At 45.0% G+C, this 21086-nt stretch overlaps 1 protein-coding gene across 1 annotated transcript in view; it reads right to left on the bottom strand.

The window, feature by feature from the left end:
* Positions 1-21086, bottom strand: part of ALK (ALK receptor tyrosine kinase) — a 676956-nt gene that overhangs the window by 456134 nt on the left and 199736 nt on the right. Inside the window, exon 2 of the mRNA XM_036903608.2 lies at positions 7865-7984. Coding sequence (XP_036759503.2) covers positions 7865-7984 — 120 coding nt within the window. The remainder of the gene's footprint in view (positions 1-7864; positions 7985-21086) is intronic.

The following is a 21086-nucleotide window of genomic DNA, read 5'->3' as shown; positions in this document are numbered from 1 at the left end:
GGAACTATTCTCCCCTTAGACATATATCTTTTCTGAAATCAGTTAATATGGCTTTAGGAACAAGAAGGCTGGTGGGAACATTCCTGTCCTTTACTAAAACAGAGACTCTTAAGGGCTGAAAAGCTCCAGTTGGAATTGAGAGACCTGAGTACAGTCCAACGTGGCATATGGATTGTTGAGCAAATGTTGCAATTTCATTGAGTGTATTTAGAACCCAACTGAGTACAAAGCTCTGGATTAAGAACTGGGATTGCAAAGGAAACTAGATGTGGATTCCTTAGCCTCTAACAGCCCGTAGCCCAGGAATCATAATGATTCAGGGGCACAGATAATTAAGATATGAGGAAAAGTGTGACATCAGACATGCAAAATGCTGTGGAAAGACATTATACAACCTTCCTCAGTGAGAAAATGGGGATAGAGTGAAGTCTACAACCTTACAGGCTGTTTTAATTTGGGGTTAATGTGGTCACCAGCTGCTGGGTGTGAATGCTCACTATACGGCTTCCAAAAAGAAGCTGTACTAAATCTAACAGCCATACTAAGTCTTTGCTAAAACTGAAAAATCTTATTTTCCAAGCAAACCTTCCAATTAGGTTTGATGGTCATCAGACTCAGGGGTACTGCACACACATACAAAGCAATCACATAACAAATATTTGAGGAGTACCTTCCAGAAGGATTATTGGGGCCACCTTAGACCTGTGATAAAAGTGAATTAGGCTAGAATCTCTCTGAGGGGCAGGGGCAGAGAGATTGGCAAACTGTAGACAATCACTGGATGAGTGGATGTATGATTGATTGATTGACAGTTCGACAGATAGATAGATAGATAGATAGATAGATAGACTGATTGATTGATTGATAGACAGTTAAAGGTGACATTTAACATCTTCTTTGCCTTCCAGTTGGGTACCATTTAATATCTTCTTTGCCTTCCAGTTGGACAAATTAAGACTTATCCATGACTACTTAATCAGGTGACCTAGTTTATACGGGGGTCATAAAAGAAATGAAATACAAACTAGGAACTAGATGAAAAAAATATCAGAGAAATACCAGGCTTTGTGAGGATGAGTGTCATCCAGTGCAATTCCTGGAGAATTTGGGATGTTCAGAAAATAACCATTCCCTGTACAAGTCAGAATCTTCTCAGATTTCAAGAGAGGGATGGTAACAACCTAATGTTATGAAAAAAAACATGAATATTTTTCCCACAGAAATGTCAAGAAGAAAGAGAGAGGAGGGTGGCCTGGGCATTCAGAAAAGCTCTGGCAAGCTGGGGCAGGTGAGCCCAAGGGAGACAGGCTCAAGAGAAGGGAAAACAGAGCAGCTGGGGGCAAAGTGGAATGAGAAAGTAGAAAATACGGGAGAGGGAAGAAAAATGTAAAACATAAGGGCATTTACCAGGGTGAAGAAAGGCCTTCGAACTTGACCTGTGGCTCCAACATGGTTGATGATTCTTACATCTAAAATATTTTATCCCCTTGGCTTGCTTTTCATGCTCTTCTTTCTGTGCTTCTTAAATGCAACATCCTGGATCCCCTCTGGGTCCCCACCTTCCAATCGCCAGCCTCAAGCACAGTCTCTCTGCTAATGACTTTCCATCTCACTTCTCTCCTTAAAACCACCACTGGGATTTACAACTCACTCATGGCCATCTTCACCTGGATTCCCCAAAGGCACTTCAAATATAATTTGTGGAACCCAGATCTCACCACCTTCTCTTTCTCTAGACGTCCTGGTCACCATCTCTCCTTGCCAAATGTTTCCCCTCCCTACTCCAGTTAACAGAATCTCTATCTACTCAATTACTTAAGCTGGACTCTCCTGAACAGGCAACCAAGAAATTCTCATCTTACAGTCAGAATTTCTCCCAGACTCCCCTCCTGCCCTTCATTTTCCAACCTATGCTTCACACACAGGAGCATGTCTAAGCCCTGAGGACACCCAGAAGTAACCATTCCTCCAGGCGCACCCCTGCTGCTTCCTCCCATGTCCTCCACCCCCTTTGTCGCTGAGCTTGACCTGCTCCTGAACATGCCTTTGCGCATTCGTTCCCTCTGCCCGGAATGCCCTCCTCACCACTCTCAGCAGTCTCCGGTCCAAGGCCTAGCTCAGTTGCCCCCGTTTCCAGAATGTCTACCTTCCTGAGTCCTCTATGGAACTGGCTCTCCCTCCCTGTGTTTCAGAACTTGGAACATGCCTCTGTTACTTCCCTTGTCGAGGGGCAGGCTTGTGTGCCTCTTCCTCAAGAGCTCATAGCAGGAAGGGAGTGTGTTGTCCTATTTATTTTATCAGTGCTATGCCTAGAGCAGAGCCAGGCATATAGTTGGTCTCTGTGGTGTCACAGATGGCAAACAGTGCAGGCAGGCAGGAACGCAGAAATGGCCCTTAGGAGGGAGGGCAAGACTGCACCAAGCATTAGGGAGCCACCCGACCAGGTGTGAGAGCTGAGACCATGTTGGCAGGAGAAAGGATACATGGACAGGAGACCAGACAGCCCTGAGTGAACCTTTCCATGTTTGTCTGTCTGTCTGTCCATCTCTGTTACCCTTGTCTGTCTCTCTTTCTTCCCATTTGTCAGTGCCTTTACCTCCGTATCTGTGACAATTGTTTTAAATGGATCAATTTTGACTTACTTTCCTTGCCTTGTAATTTTTTTTTTCATCTGACTCTTTTCCTTTCTGTTTCTCCTTATTCAATCTGCCACCAACATAAAGAAAAATTGTTGACATTTATTGAGTGGATTTATGTGTGTTCACTTTAAAGGTAAGGAATATAATCAAATGGAGCATTTTAAACAAGATTTTCCTCAAAACACCTAAGCCAACTGATTTTTATTTAATGTCCATGGGTTCAGCTCATTGATTCCCAGCAGGTCAGTGGTCCCCGGGGTGACAGGTGATCCCTGCTCTTCGTATTGTACGACTGCTGGAATTGCTGTCCCCTGTGGGACTCTGCCTTTTTGGTGAATGCATCCAGAGGCCTTGTGCTTACCATGCTGTAGATAAAAACATGGAGGCCTGGACTAGGAAAGAACTTAATGGAGCACAGCTGGGAAGAGAACACAGAAAGGCCGGGCCTATCAGGGCGGAGGAACCGGTAAAGCGTTCAGCCTGAAGATGGTTCACACGGGAGCTGGAAGCTGCTTTTCGCGGAAGCCAGGCTCATGAGGGCAGAATGGCTGGTCATGGCCAGCCACACCAAATATGTCATTTCAGAAATGTGATCAACCTGACTTCCTGCCAGAGCTTTGAAGCAAATCCCAAAAGGGGCTGGAGGGCCTTTTTGTTTTCCATGTTTGATTCTGTGGTAAGCTGATTCTCTCTCTCTTTTTTTTTTGAGAGAGAGAGAGACTTAATTTACTCAGTCTTTTCAATCAAAGAAATTGATACATTACAGGACTGGTGGTGGTTCTAGCAACAGCAGGGAAAGTAATTAAAGAGTCTAATTTTTCTTTCTTTCCAAAAGCACCATCCCTAAATTGGATGGGTCCCCATGGACTTGAAAGCAGACAAAGTTTTAATAGAATTTTTACTTAAGACCTGACAATGGCTTTGTTGTGCCCTGATGTTGGAGTGTTGGGAGAAATCTCTCCTTTCCAGGAGTCAATGTTCTGGACATTGGAGAACTGGAGGGATAAAGGATTGCATTCACTTATTAGGGCTGTCATAACAAAGTATTACAAACTGGGTGGCTTGGCTTAAAACAACAGACATTTATCCTCTCAAAGTTCCAAGGCCAGAAGCCCAAAATCAAGGCATTGGCAGCACCATGCTCTCCCTGACGTCTCTAGGGAGAATCGGTCCCAAGCCTTCCTCCTAGCTTTTGGTGGTTGCCAGCCATCCTTGGCATTCCCTGGCTTGTAGACGCATCACTGATCTCTGCCTCTCATTACATGCATTCATTCTGTGTGTCTGGATCTGTGTCTCTGTTTTCTCTTCTCCTAAGGATACCAGTTACATTGAATCAGGACCTGCTCTACACCAGCATGGACTTGACTGGACTATCTGCAAAAATCCTATTTCCAAATAAGGTCACAGTCACAAGCATTAGGGGTTAGAGTTCAATATATCTTTTTGAGGAACATAATTCAACTCACAACAGAGACCACAGCCTACAGTGAGGAAGACAAGACTGTCCACATTGCCTGAGAGGGCCTACACTCGTGTTTATGATGAGGTAAATTACCTGGTCTGCCTGGGACAGGCTCAATTTGCAAATATTAAGTCTTGGTCCCACGTCTGCCCAGGTCTTGGGTATCAGACTGGTCATTCAGCCCAAACACCAGGCTGTCCAGGAAATGAGAGCCCTCCCATGGAGTGGGGGGCTTCATTCTTTGAATTAACTTTGTGATGTGGTAGAGACTCAACTTGGAATCAGAAAATCTGGGTTCAGTTTTTCTAACTGCTAACCTGCTTCATAACTTGGGAACATGTTAATAAACTTCACTGGCCCTCAATTTACATTTCTATAAAATAGGAAATAAAATAATTTCCACCCACCACAATTTTATAACAAGCTTAAGTGAGAAAAAGGCACATGAAAGAGTTTTACCAAGTATCAAACTCTTTTTTTTTTTTAATAATGAAAATTCTCTTCCTCCTCCTCATCTAGGGGCAGAGCTTTGGTTATTCTGTTCTAAATGTTGGTGTGATTCTTCCCACATCCAGAGTGGGCAAACAAACATGAATTAAAGATGGGCAAGATACCATCTGTCTCTGTGGCTCTAGAATTCAAGGTGATCAAAACCCCCAGCAGCTTTAATCTCTTAGTACCGGAGCTACTGGATGGAACATATTGTTATCTGGGTAGATAGCTAGAGCCCAATCCTTTAGTCAAACCTATAAATAAGTCTTAAGGCATCAGAGCTGATGATAAAATGGGGGAAAAAATGCCTTTCTTTAGATGTCCCCCCTTCTTCAAAGCCTTGGGGAAGGTATGTCAGCTCTTTGCTTTTCGATGATTAAATTAGCAGGCTCCTGTCCTTCAAGACAAGAGGTGAAAAAGAGCTAGAATCTGATACCAAATGCCACTGAAGAAAATATATTTTACACAACATAAAAGGCCCCAACGTAAATTAGAAGAAATATGGGGAGACTTCAAAAAGGTAGGTCAAACTTTTTCCTCAAGCAGATAATTACAGGCTGGGGGTGAGTAAATCTTATTAGCCTCTCTCCACCTCGTCTCTTCTCATAAAACACTGGTGAAAAGAAAGCCATACTCAATTCAGTCCTGGACAGCTTGCCCGAGAGGGCTGGCTGCCCACTGTCTGTCAGGATGCCTGTGGTAGGGGTGGATGTCTTCTCTCCTCTGAACATCCCCTCCTGCCTCCTCCCCAGAACACAGGTGAAGACAGCCAGCCAGGCAAGAAGCTCCAACACTCAAGTGCCCATAGCGACTTGCTGAGACTTGGTTACTTTTCCCTGTCTGAAAAACTACCCCTTCAGGCTGCAATATTGTAGTCAAATTTCTCTGCCTGAATTTGAGGGCTGAAAATTAATGAAGTTGTTAACATTTCTTAAAATGTCTTTCAGGGCAGTTGAAAGTTGTGGATTTATTACCAATGAGCCTGCTGGTCTCTTCGCTTTGTACAGACATGTGGGCTGAGCCCCCATAAACATCCTTAAGGGGACATGAGTCTTGGCCTTCAATTTGCTCTGCAATAGGTCTCGAGTGAATCTTCAAACCCTGTGCTCCAGGGCTAGCCCCCAGACACATTCTTTATGCCAGTGGTCTATGTGCCTACATAATTATTGTTCTGACTTGTGAAGTCTGAGAGCAGAAACAAGTCTTATTTATTTTAGTATTTGTATTACCTCCAGTATCTGGCACTCAACTAGGCACACAGGGGTGGTGGGGGTGGGGCAAGTGAGTCTTTGTAAGTATCAGCTGGACTGAATTTAGTAAGAAGATGAAAAGGCTCTGAAATGACCACTGTACTCAGTCAAGGAGTCACATTTTTGCTGTGAATCAACAGCAAAAATGGTGCTGATGCTGGCACCTTCATCCAGCATTTGGGCAATGTCTGGCCAATGGTTTGGGTCTTTTCCTCTGCCAAGAAATCAAGGAAAATCATGAGGAATCTAGGTCACAAGTAGAGCCTGGAAGGGATCTTGGGAATCTGCCAGATCTACTTCTTTTGCCCCAAGGCATCATGCCAATGCACCCTCATTTGACAGATGAGAAAGGTGAAGCCCTGGGAGAGGAAGTAGGTTCATCAGGGTCAAGCAGTGGGAGGCAGCAGCTTAGTAAGCCCCAGTGGCTTTCTCTTTTTAACTTACAACCTTGTTCTGGATGCGCCACAGAGAACGAATGCCCTGTGTCATACAGGAGGTAGACCTGCTTTGTTTGGAGAGTCTGTATTTTATATTAAGTGATCATCCTGTAAAGACACTGAATGACTCTGAGAGCAAATTCAAACTACTGTCCAAAGACCAGTTGTATCACAAATCTGCTTACAAAGCTATAAGGATACAAAGGGCCACATTTCAAATATTTACAGACACTTGTCCTTATTACAAGATGGCACTCAATGTCTGGCTTAAATAAAATCAAGAAGTAATTCTTATCTGGAATCTCCTGACAACTACTGATCTTACTCTCCCACTGGGGAGGCTTAGATGTAGCAGGAAACATCCCAGCAGAGTATAATCCTAAACTATCCTAGGGCACTTATTGTTTTAAGTTTGAAAATGAAAGGTACAGTTAATATGAACCAAGACTAATTGCATTATGGATGAAGGACAGTAGTGAGTGGACTATCTCTGTCAGGGGCACTTTAAATTAAAGCCCAGGTCCAATGGCAGAGACTGAGTACCAGGAATACGTAAATACGGCCAGAAGGGAATCTAGAACTCAGTGCTATACCAGGTTCATAAATACCTAGTTGAATCAGGCCTGATGAGTGCATTCCATCCTTGGAGGCCTTAGTCATGCATCGTGCACAAGCCTTTACGAATGCCTTCTGGGTGATGGTATAACATGGGAAGCAAGCACAGCTGAGTGCCTGTCCTCATGTGGCTCATTCTAGAGGAATTCAAGAGGAGAAAAAAGGCCCATCTGAAAATGAATCTGCTCTCCAAACCTACTCTCTCCTCTGCAGACCTGGCTCCTATAAGCTATCAGGATAAGCACGGAGAACAAGGAATCCTACACCGTGTATATATAGCTTCCTGAGGGCATCTAGGACAGGACCTAGCAGACTGAGTAAGTGGTCCAGTGAGAAAAAGTGAAAGTAAGGGAAGAAGTCTAGTTTTATAGCTAGAGAATCCACTGTTGATCTTATTAAGCCTTTTGCACATTCTGGCCTCCTTACCTCCAAGGTTGTTGTAGAATCAAATGAGCTGAAATAATACTGAGGAACATGTCTGGGTGCCTTTAAGGAGATGCTCAATATAAGGGAGTCACTTGAGACTGAGAGTCCCAGAAGGTCTGTGACCCTCACAATAACAATCCTCTCTTGAGAGATCACCATTGTGTGCAAAACTAGTGAGTTAGAACCCTATATCTAGAAAACCACAGTCAAAATGCAAATAAACATTGCATCTCATGATTGGTAAGGGGATGTCAGCAATATTATACACTATAAAGGCTGGAGGGGCATGAGATATGGCACCACAAAGCACTTGGCTTTCTCTAGGATACAAGAATGCAGCTGCCAGTCTGGAGAGGCCAAGCCTGGTAAAATGGTTTGGCAGAGTTGGGTGCCAGTGGAAGACAAAGGACACAGAAGGACTTCCTCTGTGTGTAAGGGGGCTATGGGTCTCAGAGAGCCATGAATCACAAACAGAAACTCACAGCTTCCTTAATTACAGGATGGTGACTGCACATCTCAAATAAATATCAAAAACATACATACCATATCGACTTCGATGAGACAGGAAAGGGAAGGAATCTTTCATTATCCAGGTCAGATTCCATGCAAAAGACTCAGGAGGAAGAGAAGGCAGGTTTGCTGGTGACTTCAGGGAGCTGTGACCTGGACATAAAAACAAGGATAACACTGAGCCATGTGCTTGGGAAGTGTCTTTCAGCTGTCATTCATATCACCAATGAAAGAATGTTCATAAGGGGTTTTCATGACATCCATTGGAAAATGAGGGGAAAAAGACTGAGCCACTAGTAGATTAAATTGACTTCAGGACCTCAGTGCTCATTGTCTACCAAGGAAAGCCAGATCACAGAAGTCTGAAACCTGTGGCCAAGGCCATGCCAAAGATCTCCAGGAGACAAACTAGAAGCCAGGCTACTTAACAGGTTGGTCTAATAGCTCTGCCATAGTCTATTCTGCCTATAACAATTTGTGCAACTTTATAGAGAACTTCAATTCATCTCATCCCAATAATGCCTCCACTCTACTTTACATTCAGACTTACAACCTCATCTAAATGTATGCTGGGCTTATCGCCTTACCAATGAGAGGGCTGAAGTTGCACTCGGAAGTTATGACTTTTTAACAATTATGTTATTTTCAAAAAAAAAGCTAGGTGATAGGTCTTCCCATAGTCAAGGGCCCAGGGAGTCAGGAAGGATTAATGTTTCTGATTTGCATGAAAGAAGGAAGGGCTGAGAGAAAAGGAGCGAAAGCAGCATTAGTCCTTTGCTTAACAGAACCTCAGGTGGGGCCTGCGTGGTGAGAAGTCATTATAATACCTCTACAAATCAAATGAACACTGTTGTGCGAGTTTACACAGTTCTTCCCAGAAAATCCCCAACTCAGTCACTATTTGCTAATGTTCTATGTCTCTGCAAATCTTTTTGTGTTAAAGAAGGAAGGGTTTGAGAATCAGTTTTGTTTAGCAGATGGTTAAGTAGCAAGATTGAGTGTGGGGAGGAAGGAAGGAAGGGAACTAGGATTTCTTCTGTGGCTTTCATGAGCCAGGCCCCATGAGGGCTCTTAAAACACATAATCTCACATGGTATCCGCAGTGCTTCTCTGCGTAAGCAAGATCATCCCATTTTATAGATGCAGCACCTGAGGCTCGGAGGATCAAATGATGGAAGCAGAAACAGCCCTGCTACACCTGACATCAAAAGGTCATGCTTTCCCATTAGTGTGCAGGTCTGCTACTCAGTCAGCCTTAAACCACCTGGAGTGACTTGGTGAAGAGAAAGACAAGGAAGAAGATAAAGAAGAAAAGGAAGCAGCAGAGGCATTTTTCCAGCCTATCTGCTCTGTAGTTTCTGTGACATCACCTCCAGCTGCAGCTCCTCCAGGCTCTCCTCTCCTGACTCCACCCCCTTGTAATATCAACCTTTCTTCACATGCTGTAAGGAAATAACTGTCCTGGGAGACCATGGCAGCCTTTTGTTTCCAGACCCTTCCACACTTTTATCCAAGGTGCTGCACTTGGGGAAAGCTGACCCGCGTGCCCCTGCAGCTAGAATGGACGGGCATTCTATGGTCTCCTTCCTAAAAGAAACATCCCTATCTCTGCCTTCCGACGGTTTGAGTTGAAAGTGCTGGCTCCTGACTCTGCTCCCACACCTGATCTAAAGAGATCAGAATTGAATTGGTTGGTACCCAGATACACCTTTTTGATAGCATGTCTATAAAATGGCTCAGAGGAAATGCACTGAGAGGAGTCAGCAGCTAGGCCAGTAAGTTTCGGAGAGAAGCCATCTCGTGTCACCCTCATATCAACTCTGTTTTATAGATGGGCAATGGGACTGAGAAGGTGAGGCTTAAAAAAAATTAATGATATGAATTGAGAACATATGGGCCAGGCATTATGTTAAGTATTTTAAACATGTGATTACATTTGCTTCTTATAACAACCTTGGCAACAGTGTGAGGGGTCTGAGGGGCCTGAGAAGACTGACAACCAACAAGGCCTTCCATGTGAGTGCCCTGCAATGGCCCCCATGCAAATAAAAACAGGCATTTTTATGTCTGAGTCATCAGCATAGCTCAAATTTTAGGTAATTTTGAAGCAATAAGAAGATCAAGCCTAAGCAATATTTCCCTGTTTCCGAGGAGGTATTTTTTCTTAGCCATATAGTTTGGGAATGATAGTAACTTCTTCCAGGATGTGAAGCACCAAACGGCTGGAGCTAGACTTCAGGAAGCACTTATGAATCTAGGAGTAGGCACAGAATGGCAGACGACTTTTCATATGGATGAGGGCCAGGTTATATATTCAGGGATAAAAATAACCTGAAATCATTCGAAAGGAAGGGCTCCAGGAGCTGAGTCACGGCCCAGCAAGGATCCTTGGGCGTCACTATGGGTCGTCCCTGAAGACATAAACTTAGAGAATTTTATATCCAAAAAATGCCAATAAGTTGTTGGGCATCTTCAACGATGTACTGGCGAAAAAGTAGACATTTTTATGTTACCCTTACAGGAACTCCTGGAATTTCTGCCAGCAGTCTGGGCTCACGTGGTGCCCGGGGAGGAGGGTGGAGTGATGTGCTGGAAGAGTCTGGGGTGCCCATGGAGGGGTAAACTGGAAGGACGGGCTTCCTCACACCGAGAAGGTACAGGCCAAGAGGAAAGCAGCCCACATGGATGAAGTTGTTGGCCAAAATCAGAGGCACTGAGACAGAAGTGGATTCTGGTCAAAATTCATAGGATATGTATAAATTTAGAATATAAAGAAGAAACAACTTCTGGATTTAACAAATGTAGGGAAGGAAAAGGCCCTCTGTCCTTCACATCCCCACCCCGGTGGGAAGTGGGGTTTCTAGCATAGAGGAAAGTGATGTCATGAGAAGCGAGCTATTTAAGCAAGAGAAAAGCTTGGCTTTTTTGGTGCTTCCTTTTGAAAATGTGAAGATCAGGAGGTTATGGGCCTGACCAGCACAGATATAGGGGGTCAAAGTGTAAATTAAGATCCATTGGCTCAGAAAGGGGGTGTCTTGGACCCTGGGGAAGTTGGTGGGAAGGAAGAGAGAGGGCAAAGCCGGAGCCGGAGCTTCCGGGGGCCCAGGGGAGGCCCACCCGGTGATGGCTGAGACAGCTGAGGTGAGAAAGTAAAGCGACACACTCTGGATTGAGGGCATTATTGATTGGCTACAGTAAGATTGTTTTAGTTTTTTTTCATGCTATCCTGAGCCCTTTCTGGCACCACAGGTGTCCAGGTAGAGTGAAATCCTCAACCTCTTGACACTACTTTTCCACCGCGCACCCCCTGGGGTCCTCAGCTTAGGTTCCAGGCTCACCCCTGCAGTAATTCCCTTGCAAATGACCACAGCTCCTTCGCCTTTCCTCCTTCATAACTGTCCTGAGCAGCCAAATGTCATGGTGGAGGAAGAGGGGAGCAGAACAGGAGGAGGAATACGCCGTGCTGCTGGAAGTCTCACTTTTAGTTCATGACCACGGACCTCAAGAGGACCCCCAGCACTGCCCAGGAATCCTACTGCGTTCCCTGAGAGGCTCAACTCACCCTCCTTCTCTCTAGCACCACTATTTTCAACTTTCTCTCCCAATTTTCCAATTCCCTCCATTCCTCCACATTTTCAGCTAGTGACCTTGTTTCTGATTTCATTGAGAAAAGAGAAGCAAATCTACTAAGAGGTCTCAGTGCCTGTATATGCTACCCTCCCTCCTGTTATGACAGATACGCTGTCTATACTTATAAGCAGCAGCTGCCTCTCCACTTAGGGGCTATTCCATCCTTTCTCAAGGAACCTGCTGTTGCAATAGCCTCTCATCCTCCTGTATCAACAAATGCCTCTCCACCAAGTCAACCTCATCTGCAGAAAACAGGTACCGTCTTTAAAAATAAAAGAAAAAGTTTCCTTGACCCCCACACTCTTCTTCAGCCATTGTCCCATAACTCTGCTCTCCTACAGCTAAATCTCTTGAAAGATTTGTCTATGCTCCTGCCTCCACTTTCTCCTTCCCATTTGTTCTTAAACTCAGTACAATTAAGATTGTCTCCACTATTCAGGTCAAGGTCAATGGTGATCCAAGTTGCAGATACAATGAACAGTCGCGATCCTTATCATACCAGACCTCCGGGTGGCATGTGACCCCACCAACCCCTTCCTGTATCTTGAATTCCTCACATCTTGGGGGCCAGTGGACCTTAGTTACCACAGTCCTGGCCTCTGACTTCAGTGGCAGGTCCTCTTTACTCTTCTTTGGCAGAGTCGCCCCATTTTCCAGGCTGTACAAAAGGAACATTCTCCACTTTCCAGCAGCAATTGCCTAGGAGATTTCATGGCTGAATATTGTATTTCATCACAGCGGTTTTAACCAGCTGACAATGATCAACGGCCATGAATTTCAAGTGACCCCAGGATACCAGACCCTTCCTGGAACTCACCAAAGACTCCTGACCAATGAACAAGGGACTTATTTTAACCAAACACATTCAGACTTATGAACTCATTCTCTCTTACCCAGAGCGCTGGTTTTCAATTTGGAATTAGCATGCCATTGTGTAACTCCCTCCTCAGGCTCTATAAACTCTGACTTTCCTTCCTCAGAGAATGACTCAGTGAATTTCACTTTGCCTGACATGTAAATAAGCTCAGCTTTTTTTTAAGTCTGGGGTGTGGGGTCTTTGTTTTATTATTTGACAGTTGTTTAAAGTTGGGGAGCTTGGGTCTTTTCTCCATCTGAACTCATTCCCCAGGTGATCTCATTCATTTTCATAGCTTTAAGTACCATTTATATACTAATGTTACTAGATTTGTATCTCTAGGTGCAACTGAACAGCAGAATATGTATCCAACTGCCAGTTTGAAATTTCCAATCTATTGCCAGATGAGTATCTTACAGTTAACACATGCAAAATGAACACTTAATGTTCCTCCACCTAAAGCCCGGGGGTTCCCCATTTCAGAGAGTGATGACAAAACTCTCCTGGTTGCTTGGGCCAAAACCAAGGAGGAATCCTGGACTTTCTTTTCCCCAAACCTACATCTAATAAACAAATATTGACAGTTCTACCTGAATTCTGCCTCTTTTCTTCCCTCCCTCGTTACCTCTCCTCCTGACCATGGCTGTAAGTTCCCAGGTGGTCTTTCTGCTTCCACTACTGTACACTTTCAGATGCCTTCCACACGACAGTTAGACTGACTCGTCAACCCTGAAGTAGCTGTCACATGTCTTGCCATGGCCTAGCCCTTGAAGTCCTATGATCTGGCCCCTGCTCCTCTCCCTGACCTCATTTCCAAACATGTTTCCCTTGCTCATGGAGTCCAGCCCCACAGTCTGCTGGCTATTTCTTAAACTTGCCAAGCACAGTCCCACCTCAGTGCATTTGCACTGCTGGTGCTCTCAGCCTGAAAGCTCCTCTCCCCCAGAAGCACATGGTCCTTGCCTGCCTCCATCCAGGCCTCTGCCCAAAATGTCACCTCTTCAGAAAGAACTTCCTCACCATCCCGTCAGAAATAGCACTCCCTGTAAAGCACTCTCTATCCCCTCACCCTGCATTTCCTATTTTTTATAGTTATTTGTCTGTTGTGTATCTCCTGCACTGGTCACTGCTATGTCCCCATGCCTGGCATATAGTAGGCACTCAATAAATATTTGTCAAATGAATGAAACCAGAGCCCTTGAGAAAATTATTAGCTCTGGCACTTGTTCGCTGTTGAACTTTAGGCTAATCACATACTCTGAGGAACCTCAATGTTCCAAAAATGATGATAAGAACAAAAATAATGTATGCCCTCCCAACTCTCAGGGCTTTGTAAGAGCTGGATGAGATAAGTGCATGAGCTACTCTTTAAATATCAGTCATGCCATTCTTCAAGTTTTATGCTTCTATCTCTGCCTCAGAATCCAAAATGAATGGAAGTCTTGGCACCTTTCCTATATCTGGGGATCTCAGATAAAATGTCCAGAAATCAAAAGTGCTCCCAAAGAGCTGTTTCTCTATTATTCACTAGTTAATTATTAACTCTGCCAATTATCCTTGATCTTTACTATCCCAGTATCAACCCACTGGCAATGTCTCTATTTCCAGTCTTTGTTTCACATGTCTCACCGTGTGTCTATTCCTAAGCCAATGTACACAACATAGTGAATGTATCATACTTGCCTCAGTATAAATTATAAAGAGCAATGTGTGCGTGATGGTTATTTACATGAATGCCCTGGGTTCACTAGCAAGAATGTTTTACAAACCTACATCAATAAAATGTAGAAATGCTTCTATTCTAAACACCCCTTGGAACTGTTCCTGACTTGTCTCATACACATTTTACTTATTTATTTTCCTTCCAACAATAAAACAATCAGCGACAGCCTGCTAGTTTTTCTCCCTTATTTGAAAACACACTTAATAATGCATTCTTTGACAATGATTTTGTGTCACACAACGTAAAGCTTAATGTGGCCAAATAAATAGTCATACAGATGTCCAACAGTGGTGGTGAGCAGGCACAGCAGGGCTGGGTGCACAGGGCAGGCCTCCCCGTCTGGGACTGGCAGCCAGAGGGAAACAGTGTCAGTATTCACGGGGCTGAGTCCACACCTGTTCAGCCAAGAGAAACCTCCTTAGCCAATTTGCATGACTACTAGAGTCAGCGGTGATGCTGAAGTAGTGACAGGCAGTTCATTTAGTCTGAAAAGGCGGAGATGTGACTTGCCGAGAAGAGAAAGGAAGACTTGGCAGATGGGTCTTTTGTCCTGAACACACAGACCTCCCCACCTCTTCTCCAGGCCTGGAAAATGAGGGGGTTGAACAAGCTGCTCACTCAGGGCCCCTCCAGGTCACACAGAAGCATTCTCCATGGTTTGCTTTCACATTTCCTTCCAGATGGCTCATTCAAAAAGGCACTATTAGTGTCAGGGGTGGAATTTGAATGGAACTAAACGGCGCCCACTTCACCTCACCTTTCTCCAAGCCCCACTCCCACCCTGTCAGGCAAATCTGAGCTCTTTCTTTTCCTGAAGCAGAAATGATGATCTCCCATAATATTCACTGGTACCATTGAAAGTTGTAGTTTTGACTTATTTCTTGCTTCTCCCCAAATCCAAAAGGATCCGTGTATTAACTATTGAGTTGATTCAGTGGTGAACCACAGCTGTCAGTCAATACAAGCAGGCATTCCTTCCCAAGAGATGGTATTAAGGAATGTCGAGGGCAATACAAAGGAAATCATTAGCTTGGTCCCCGTCCTTGCGGTGTTGGCTGCCTGCAGGGGATGCGAGACACACACCAGAAAGGGAATCACAGAGAGGTTGCTGCAGAACTGGCTCAAACTTGCAAATTTGGAGCCTTCACACTTTGGCCACTACTTAGAATTTCCCACTCAGAATCTTTTCACATTCTATGTTCTCCATTACATGTCAGTCTCCAAACTTTTGCCCAAGCTGCTACCTGTCTAGAGCATCCTTCCTCACCCACTGCTTTCCTAAATCCTACCCTTTCTTAAAGATGCAAACCAAATCCCACCTTCTCCAAGGTTCCCCATCTACCTTAAGCTTCAGCCCCATCAACGCAGTTGAGTTGGGATTCAGAGTGGCCCAAAACAAAACTTGAACTCAGCCCTCTTGCCTCCTTAACCACCAATAGCTTATTGCCACTTAGGACAGTGGTATTTAGGTCATTTATCAAATGTTCAAACTACCCTGGTTGTTCATGACAGTGAAGTATAATAATATATTAACTTCACTCACAGATCTCAAGATCACAGATTAAGAAAAAAATCATGAAAAACTTTTCATAGGGGCTCTTGTTTGGTCTCATGTAGGAAGGAGAACAGGCTTCCCAGGGTCAAGGTCAGAGGCATAGACTCCAGGCATCTCCTGATCAGTTGGGATACCACATCTATGTAGGCCACCAGTGACCCGTAATTCATGGCCAAAGCAAGATAATGAAGGCAGGATGACATCTGATGCTGCCCCTCTGGGGTTCGTGTTCTAAGCCTCTGCATTTTGGCCTGTCTAGAGATGACCTCAGTGTCCCAAGCAAGAGCTTCTGACTGGCCTGTGATTCCTGCAATGTCTCCTCTTGTCCTGGAATCCCTGTTCCAGGTGTGTTTGGTCACTGGTCCTACCAATCTAGCCAGGGTGAACTCACAACTTTTGGTACAGAGAAGACTAACTGGCATCTATACTAATCCCTGAGAGCAACAGAGAGGGTATCTCTCCCCAGGTGGCCTGATTCTTCACACACAGACACACAAACATACACCCTAGGCCTGAGTGCTTCCATTAGCAGGGCAAAGGGACTATCTGTTCCAGGTGCATTTCTGTGGCTTGCTTGTACTCTCCTCCTAATGAAATTTACTCCACTGTGATCTCAGCCTATTTTCTCCCCCCTCCCAAAAAATGTTGACTAGAATAATAATCAAAAGGAAGACTTTGAACTGCCATCAGGCCTTTCATCTTATGATCTCAAAGAGCTTTACCAGGCACTAAATAATTAATGTACTGCATGCAACGCAAAGCCTGAGCAGCCTGGAAAACCAAAGGACCTTTCTCTTTTGGAATGAGGGAGTGCCTGTGGTGACAACCGCCCACCTGTGGGCCCAGCAGTCTCCCAGTGGGTTGGACAAGAAGCTACAAAACTATCCAGGAACACCTGGCTTTTCTCTTGACATGATGTTTCAAGTTGGGAAGTGACAGTACAGAGGAGTGGATACTAACTACTTACACAGTCCCCAACTACTTACACAGTCCCCACGGTCTTTGACTCACTGATCTCTTTCCGAGCGGTTCACTTCTATAATCCTTAAAATAGTCCTGTGAGTTAACCCCTTTTACAGACAAGATGACTGTCCTACCCAAGGTCACACAGCTAGTATCAGGATAGGACATACCATCGAAGACCCCTGATACACGAACCAACCAAAAATGCCACTCTCCAACACAGACCTATTGGTGATTATGTTGATTGCCCTGGAGAACAGAGACATTGAATTAAATACAGCAAGAAGACTGATCAGATCACAGATGCCAGCAGCATTCTCCTAACTGAGGATGACAGAATCCCTTCAGGTCAACCAGGAAAGTGACCTAGAAACACACACTTTCAGTCGGGCAGCCAGCAATCCAGGTCCTCCAGCTCAGTTAGCACTGTTTCCATGGCAACCACCATCAGGTCTAATGTTCGGCCCTTGAGATGGGGTTTCAGCTGGACCAGGGAAAGGATGTTTGGGAAGGGGGTAGGAGAGGAGCTCTACTAACTTCTAGCCCTTGCACTCTCTCTTTATGTACTTGTCACCCCCCTCATTTCAGAAAAAAGTGCCTATCCTCCAGGAAACCACACTTCAAATCCCACATTGCTCAGAACAAGGACCTCCCATCGATGGCTCTGCTCCTTCCCAGACACTGGAAACAGGATGCTCTAAGAGGCTGGTGTGCTAGATGGAGACCTGGGTTCCTAGGAACAGTAATGTTCCGGCACGACCTTGGATAAGCTACTTAACCTTTTGGAAGCTTTGTTTCTCTGCATATAAAACAGAACTCATCATGATTTTCCATCCAACTTTAGGGATGCTCTAAGAATTAATGAAACAGTGTATACAAAGCCCTCAGACTCTTTTGAAGTAAGATATACTAGAAATCTTTGTGCTGTTACCAAGGGGCATTGCCATGATGATACATTTTAAAACATTCTTCACCTGTATTGCTAAAATAAACTCAGCTTGTATTAAAATAAATATGCCAATAGCCTGATTTGCTTCTCCCTGTCCTGATGCTGCATTTCCTTCTTGTTTCCATTCATCTTTCAACTGTGAGTGACAGTGGTCAGTGTTACCCTTGACCCCTCTGCAGAGACCCAGGGTGAGAGAGTGGGGGAGAACCATAAAGACCATTTATCTATGTCTTACCATCACATATACCAGGAAGATGAAACTCAGTTAGAGCCAATGCTTTACTCAAGGTCATCTCATTAGTGAAAAATAAAAAATCTGATCTTCTGACCCTTCATTCTGTGCCTCTCCCAACCACAGTAGAAAGTAATAAAGAAAGGAGAAAGGGAAAGAAATAGGAGGACATGTATTTTTGCTCTCTAAACCTTTAAACTGCTGTTGTGCAATGCTCTGGGACAAAAAGGAAACTAAGGAAAAAACCAATATTTTGTGAGTGTGCCTATTTCACATGCAAGCCCTGTAGTGGGTGCTTTACAAGCATTGTCCCATGCCACAGTTTTCTGAATGGAAGATTATTATCCCCAACTCCAGTGAGGGATCTGAGAGTCGGAGAGGTTAAGTAACTTGCCCAAGGTCCTGGAGCAAACAAAAAAGGATGCAAGTAAGATTAATTAATTCAATGAATATTTACTGAGAATCTCCTATGTGCCAAGCTCTTCCCTTGGCAGTTAGGACACGTTAGTGAACAGAATTAAACATTACCCCCTTAGAGCTTACAGGCTAACGAGCTTAGAGTGTGGTGGAGCAGCTGCCAGCTGTCCAACAACCTCACAAACCCTTGTACCATCTCAACTTTGATATGCGTTGTGAAGGAGAGATATACACAGCCATGTGAGAAGGTATCAAAGAGGGACTTGACTTCATCCTTAAGGTCAGCCAGGAAGGCCACCAAGAAACACAACTTCAGTCAGAGCAGCCGCTCTCCAGGGCCTAAAACTCAACCAGCACTGTTTCCATGGTAACCCCAGGCCTGATACCTGCCCCTTGAAATGGGGCCTTGGCTGGTCCAGGCGAAGGATGCTTAGGATGAAATTTGTCAGAAGCCCGGCAGTCTGATGGAGGACATGCTGAGGACAAAACCTCATGGGATGAGAGCCTCGGAACTCAAACACACAGCCACACACCAAAGGGAAGGGCTGTGTCCTGGTGTCTAGGTTCTAGGCACCCTCCCTGTAGGGAGACTGACCAACAGACTGAGCATCAGAGAAAAGGTAGGAGGATGACTGATAGAGCAGGGCAGTCTTGCCAGTGGGGTGAGACCATTTTAGGTGGCAGTTCTAAGTCACCTTCCTGGTTGACCTGAAGGAAGTCTCGTACTCGGTTAGGAGAATGCTGCAGGTATCTGTGATCTAATCAATTTTTCTGCTTTTAATTCAAAGTTCCTGTTCTCCAGGGTGATCCACATCATCTCCAAGAGGTTCTGAGTTGAATGGTGGCAGCACTGGTTGGTCCACACAGGAGGGGTCCTCAGGAACACCTCAGCTTTCTTGGTGGCAAACAAGAAGCAGGTATCCTGGACTGAGATGGACTTGGGCTTGAAATGACCTCTGCCCTCTCCGGACTCCCTTGCCATCCCACTCTTTTCAGCTAGTTAACTCCACCCATCTACTTTAGGGCCTCAACCAAAGCATTGGTTTCTCAGGCACTCATCCCCTGGCCTTCAGGGTGAAGTCAAATGAAGATGCATCATTTGTTGCAGGTCTGAAAACTTAATTACCTTCTGGAGAAGTGACAGGATGATAGTGCCCCTGGGTCGGCTCTTGCCGCCCTCTAGCCCCTGATGACAAACACTCACCGTGGCCCAGGCCAGCAAGATCCAAGCCTTTCTTTCTCACCACCATGATCTTTTTCCCCCGGGGTTGTCCCCTCCACTTGCCCCTATCAGGCTCACCACCATGTTTTATTTTGCTTTAAATTTTAAGTGAACAGAGACAAGGTAAGGGGCAGCAGGAAGACAGGGAAAAAGAAGAGAGAGGAAGGTGAAGGAGGAGACAGTAAAGAGACTGAATGAACAGAAACAAAGAAGACCATAAAACACCCTGGGGAAAACATGAAAGTCAGGCTGCCACCACACGGACGAGCACCCTGGAATTAGCTGCCAGAGAAATGTCTGGAAAGAGGAAATTCAATGGCCCACACTGCTGTCTCTTCCCCCTCCCTCCTGGCTTCCACCCTCTCCAAGTCGCCTGGCGCTGAAAGCAGAGGCAGTAATTTGGAGCCAGCAAGTGTGAAGGAATGTCGGAGCTGTTATTTGCCTTCATGCAGCACATCCTGAGTGCATCTATTAGAAATATAATTTAAAATACATTTTCAGTTTCACTATAGAAAATCTGAAAAAATCAGGAAGTTCTGAAGAAGGAAATAAATATGACCCATACCTCCAGCATCCAGAAAGCCAGAGTTAACATTTTATGGTATATTGCTTTGTGACTTGGTTTTCACACACTTATGAAGATAGCATTTGGCTTACGGCCTACTGAGGGGGAAGGGCAGGAGAGAGTTTATCTCCACCTGAGAGATCTCTGTCTGCAGGGCAAGAGAAGTCATTCCTGGAACCGGCTGGGGGCCAACACCAGTCAGGTCACACCCTCAAGCACAGACGCTAAAACCATGGAAATCTGAGATGCTCTCTGCCCAGGGTATAGGCCTGCAGTCAAAGGAAATACAGGCTCGGAGGGAGCAAAGGCCAGTCTTTAGCAGAAGGCCATCCCTTGGTGTGGGTGTCACTGGGAGCAGCTGGGACATAAATGCAGATAGACCAGGAGAGGCAGGCACACAGCTAACCTGCCCTCAGCACCACTGGGAAGAAGCGCAAGGACTTAAAGAAGTCACACGAGCCAACGGCTATAAAAAATGTATTGTTAGTGCTTGAACCTAAATAGTAATTCAGTACATTAATTTCATGACTTGGGAATTGTTTTTTTTTTTAAGTAGAATTCTATCCTAATCTCAAAGGGGCAGCCAATGAGGGTAAACTAGAGAGAGAGTCCTATCTCTCTGTGGCCGGTGACACACCAACAAAGGTATGGCAGCTCTTAAGGCCCCTTCATGTGCATTCAAGCCTTTGGTCCTCACAATGGTCTTGTAAGATAATTCAAAAAATATCTCAACTTACAAAGGAGGAAAATGAGAATCAAAGAGGTTAAGTCAGTGCTTCCTAACCTTTCTTCATACCTTGGCACACAGAGAAAATGAAAATTTTTGTATGGTCCACTGGAGTAAACAGAAGAAGTGGCCTACAGTTCAAGGCAACTGGTCCAAGAGTTTCGGCCACTCCTGGTTGCAGAGTGCTGGGAGGCTCAATAGTTCAGAATCTCTCCATGCCAGCTGGCCAACTGTAGCACATGCATGGCCATGGCACAATGCTGGGGGAGGAAGCTCTGGGTCAAGAGTTACAGTCACACTGTTAAGAGCAACAGAGAGCACCATCACCCTACATCCTGCCCTGGGGATATCTCAAAACAGGAATAGAGATGGTAGCCCCAGAAGAGCCTGGGGCATACTCTGTGAGCAACGAGGAA

Source organism: Manis pentadactyla, chromosome 2 (assembly GCF_030020395.1).
Source record: "Manis pentadactyla isolate mManPen7 chromosome 2, mManPen7.hap1, whole genome shotgun sequence".
Classification (NCBI taxonomy): domain Eukaryota; kingdom Metazoa; phylum Chordata; class Mammalia; order Pholidota; family Manidae; genus Manis; species Manis pentadactyla.
The sequence above is the reverse complement of the archived record's forward strand: the minus strand, read 5'-3'. Positions and strand labels throughout refer to the sequence as shown.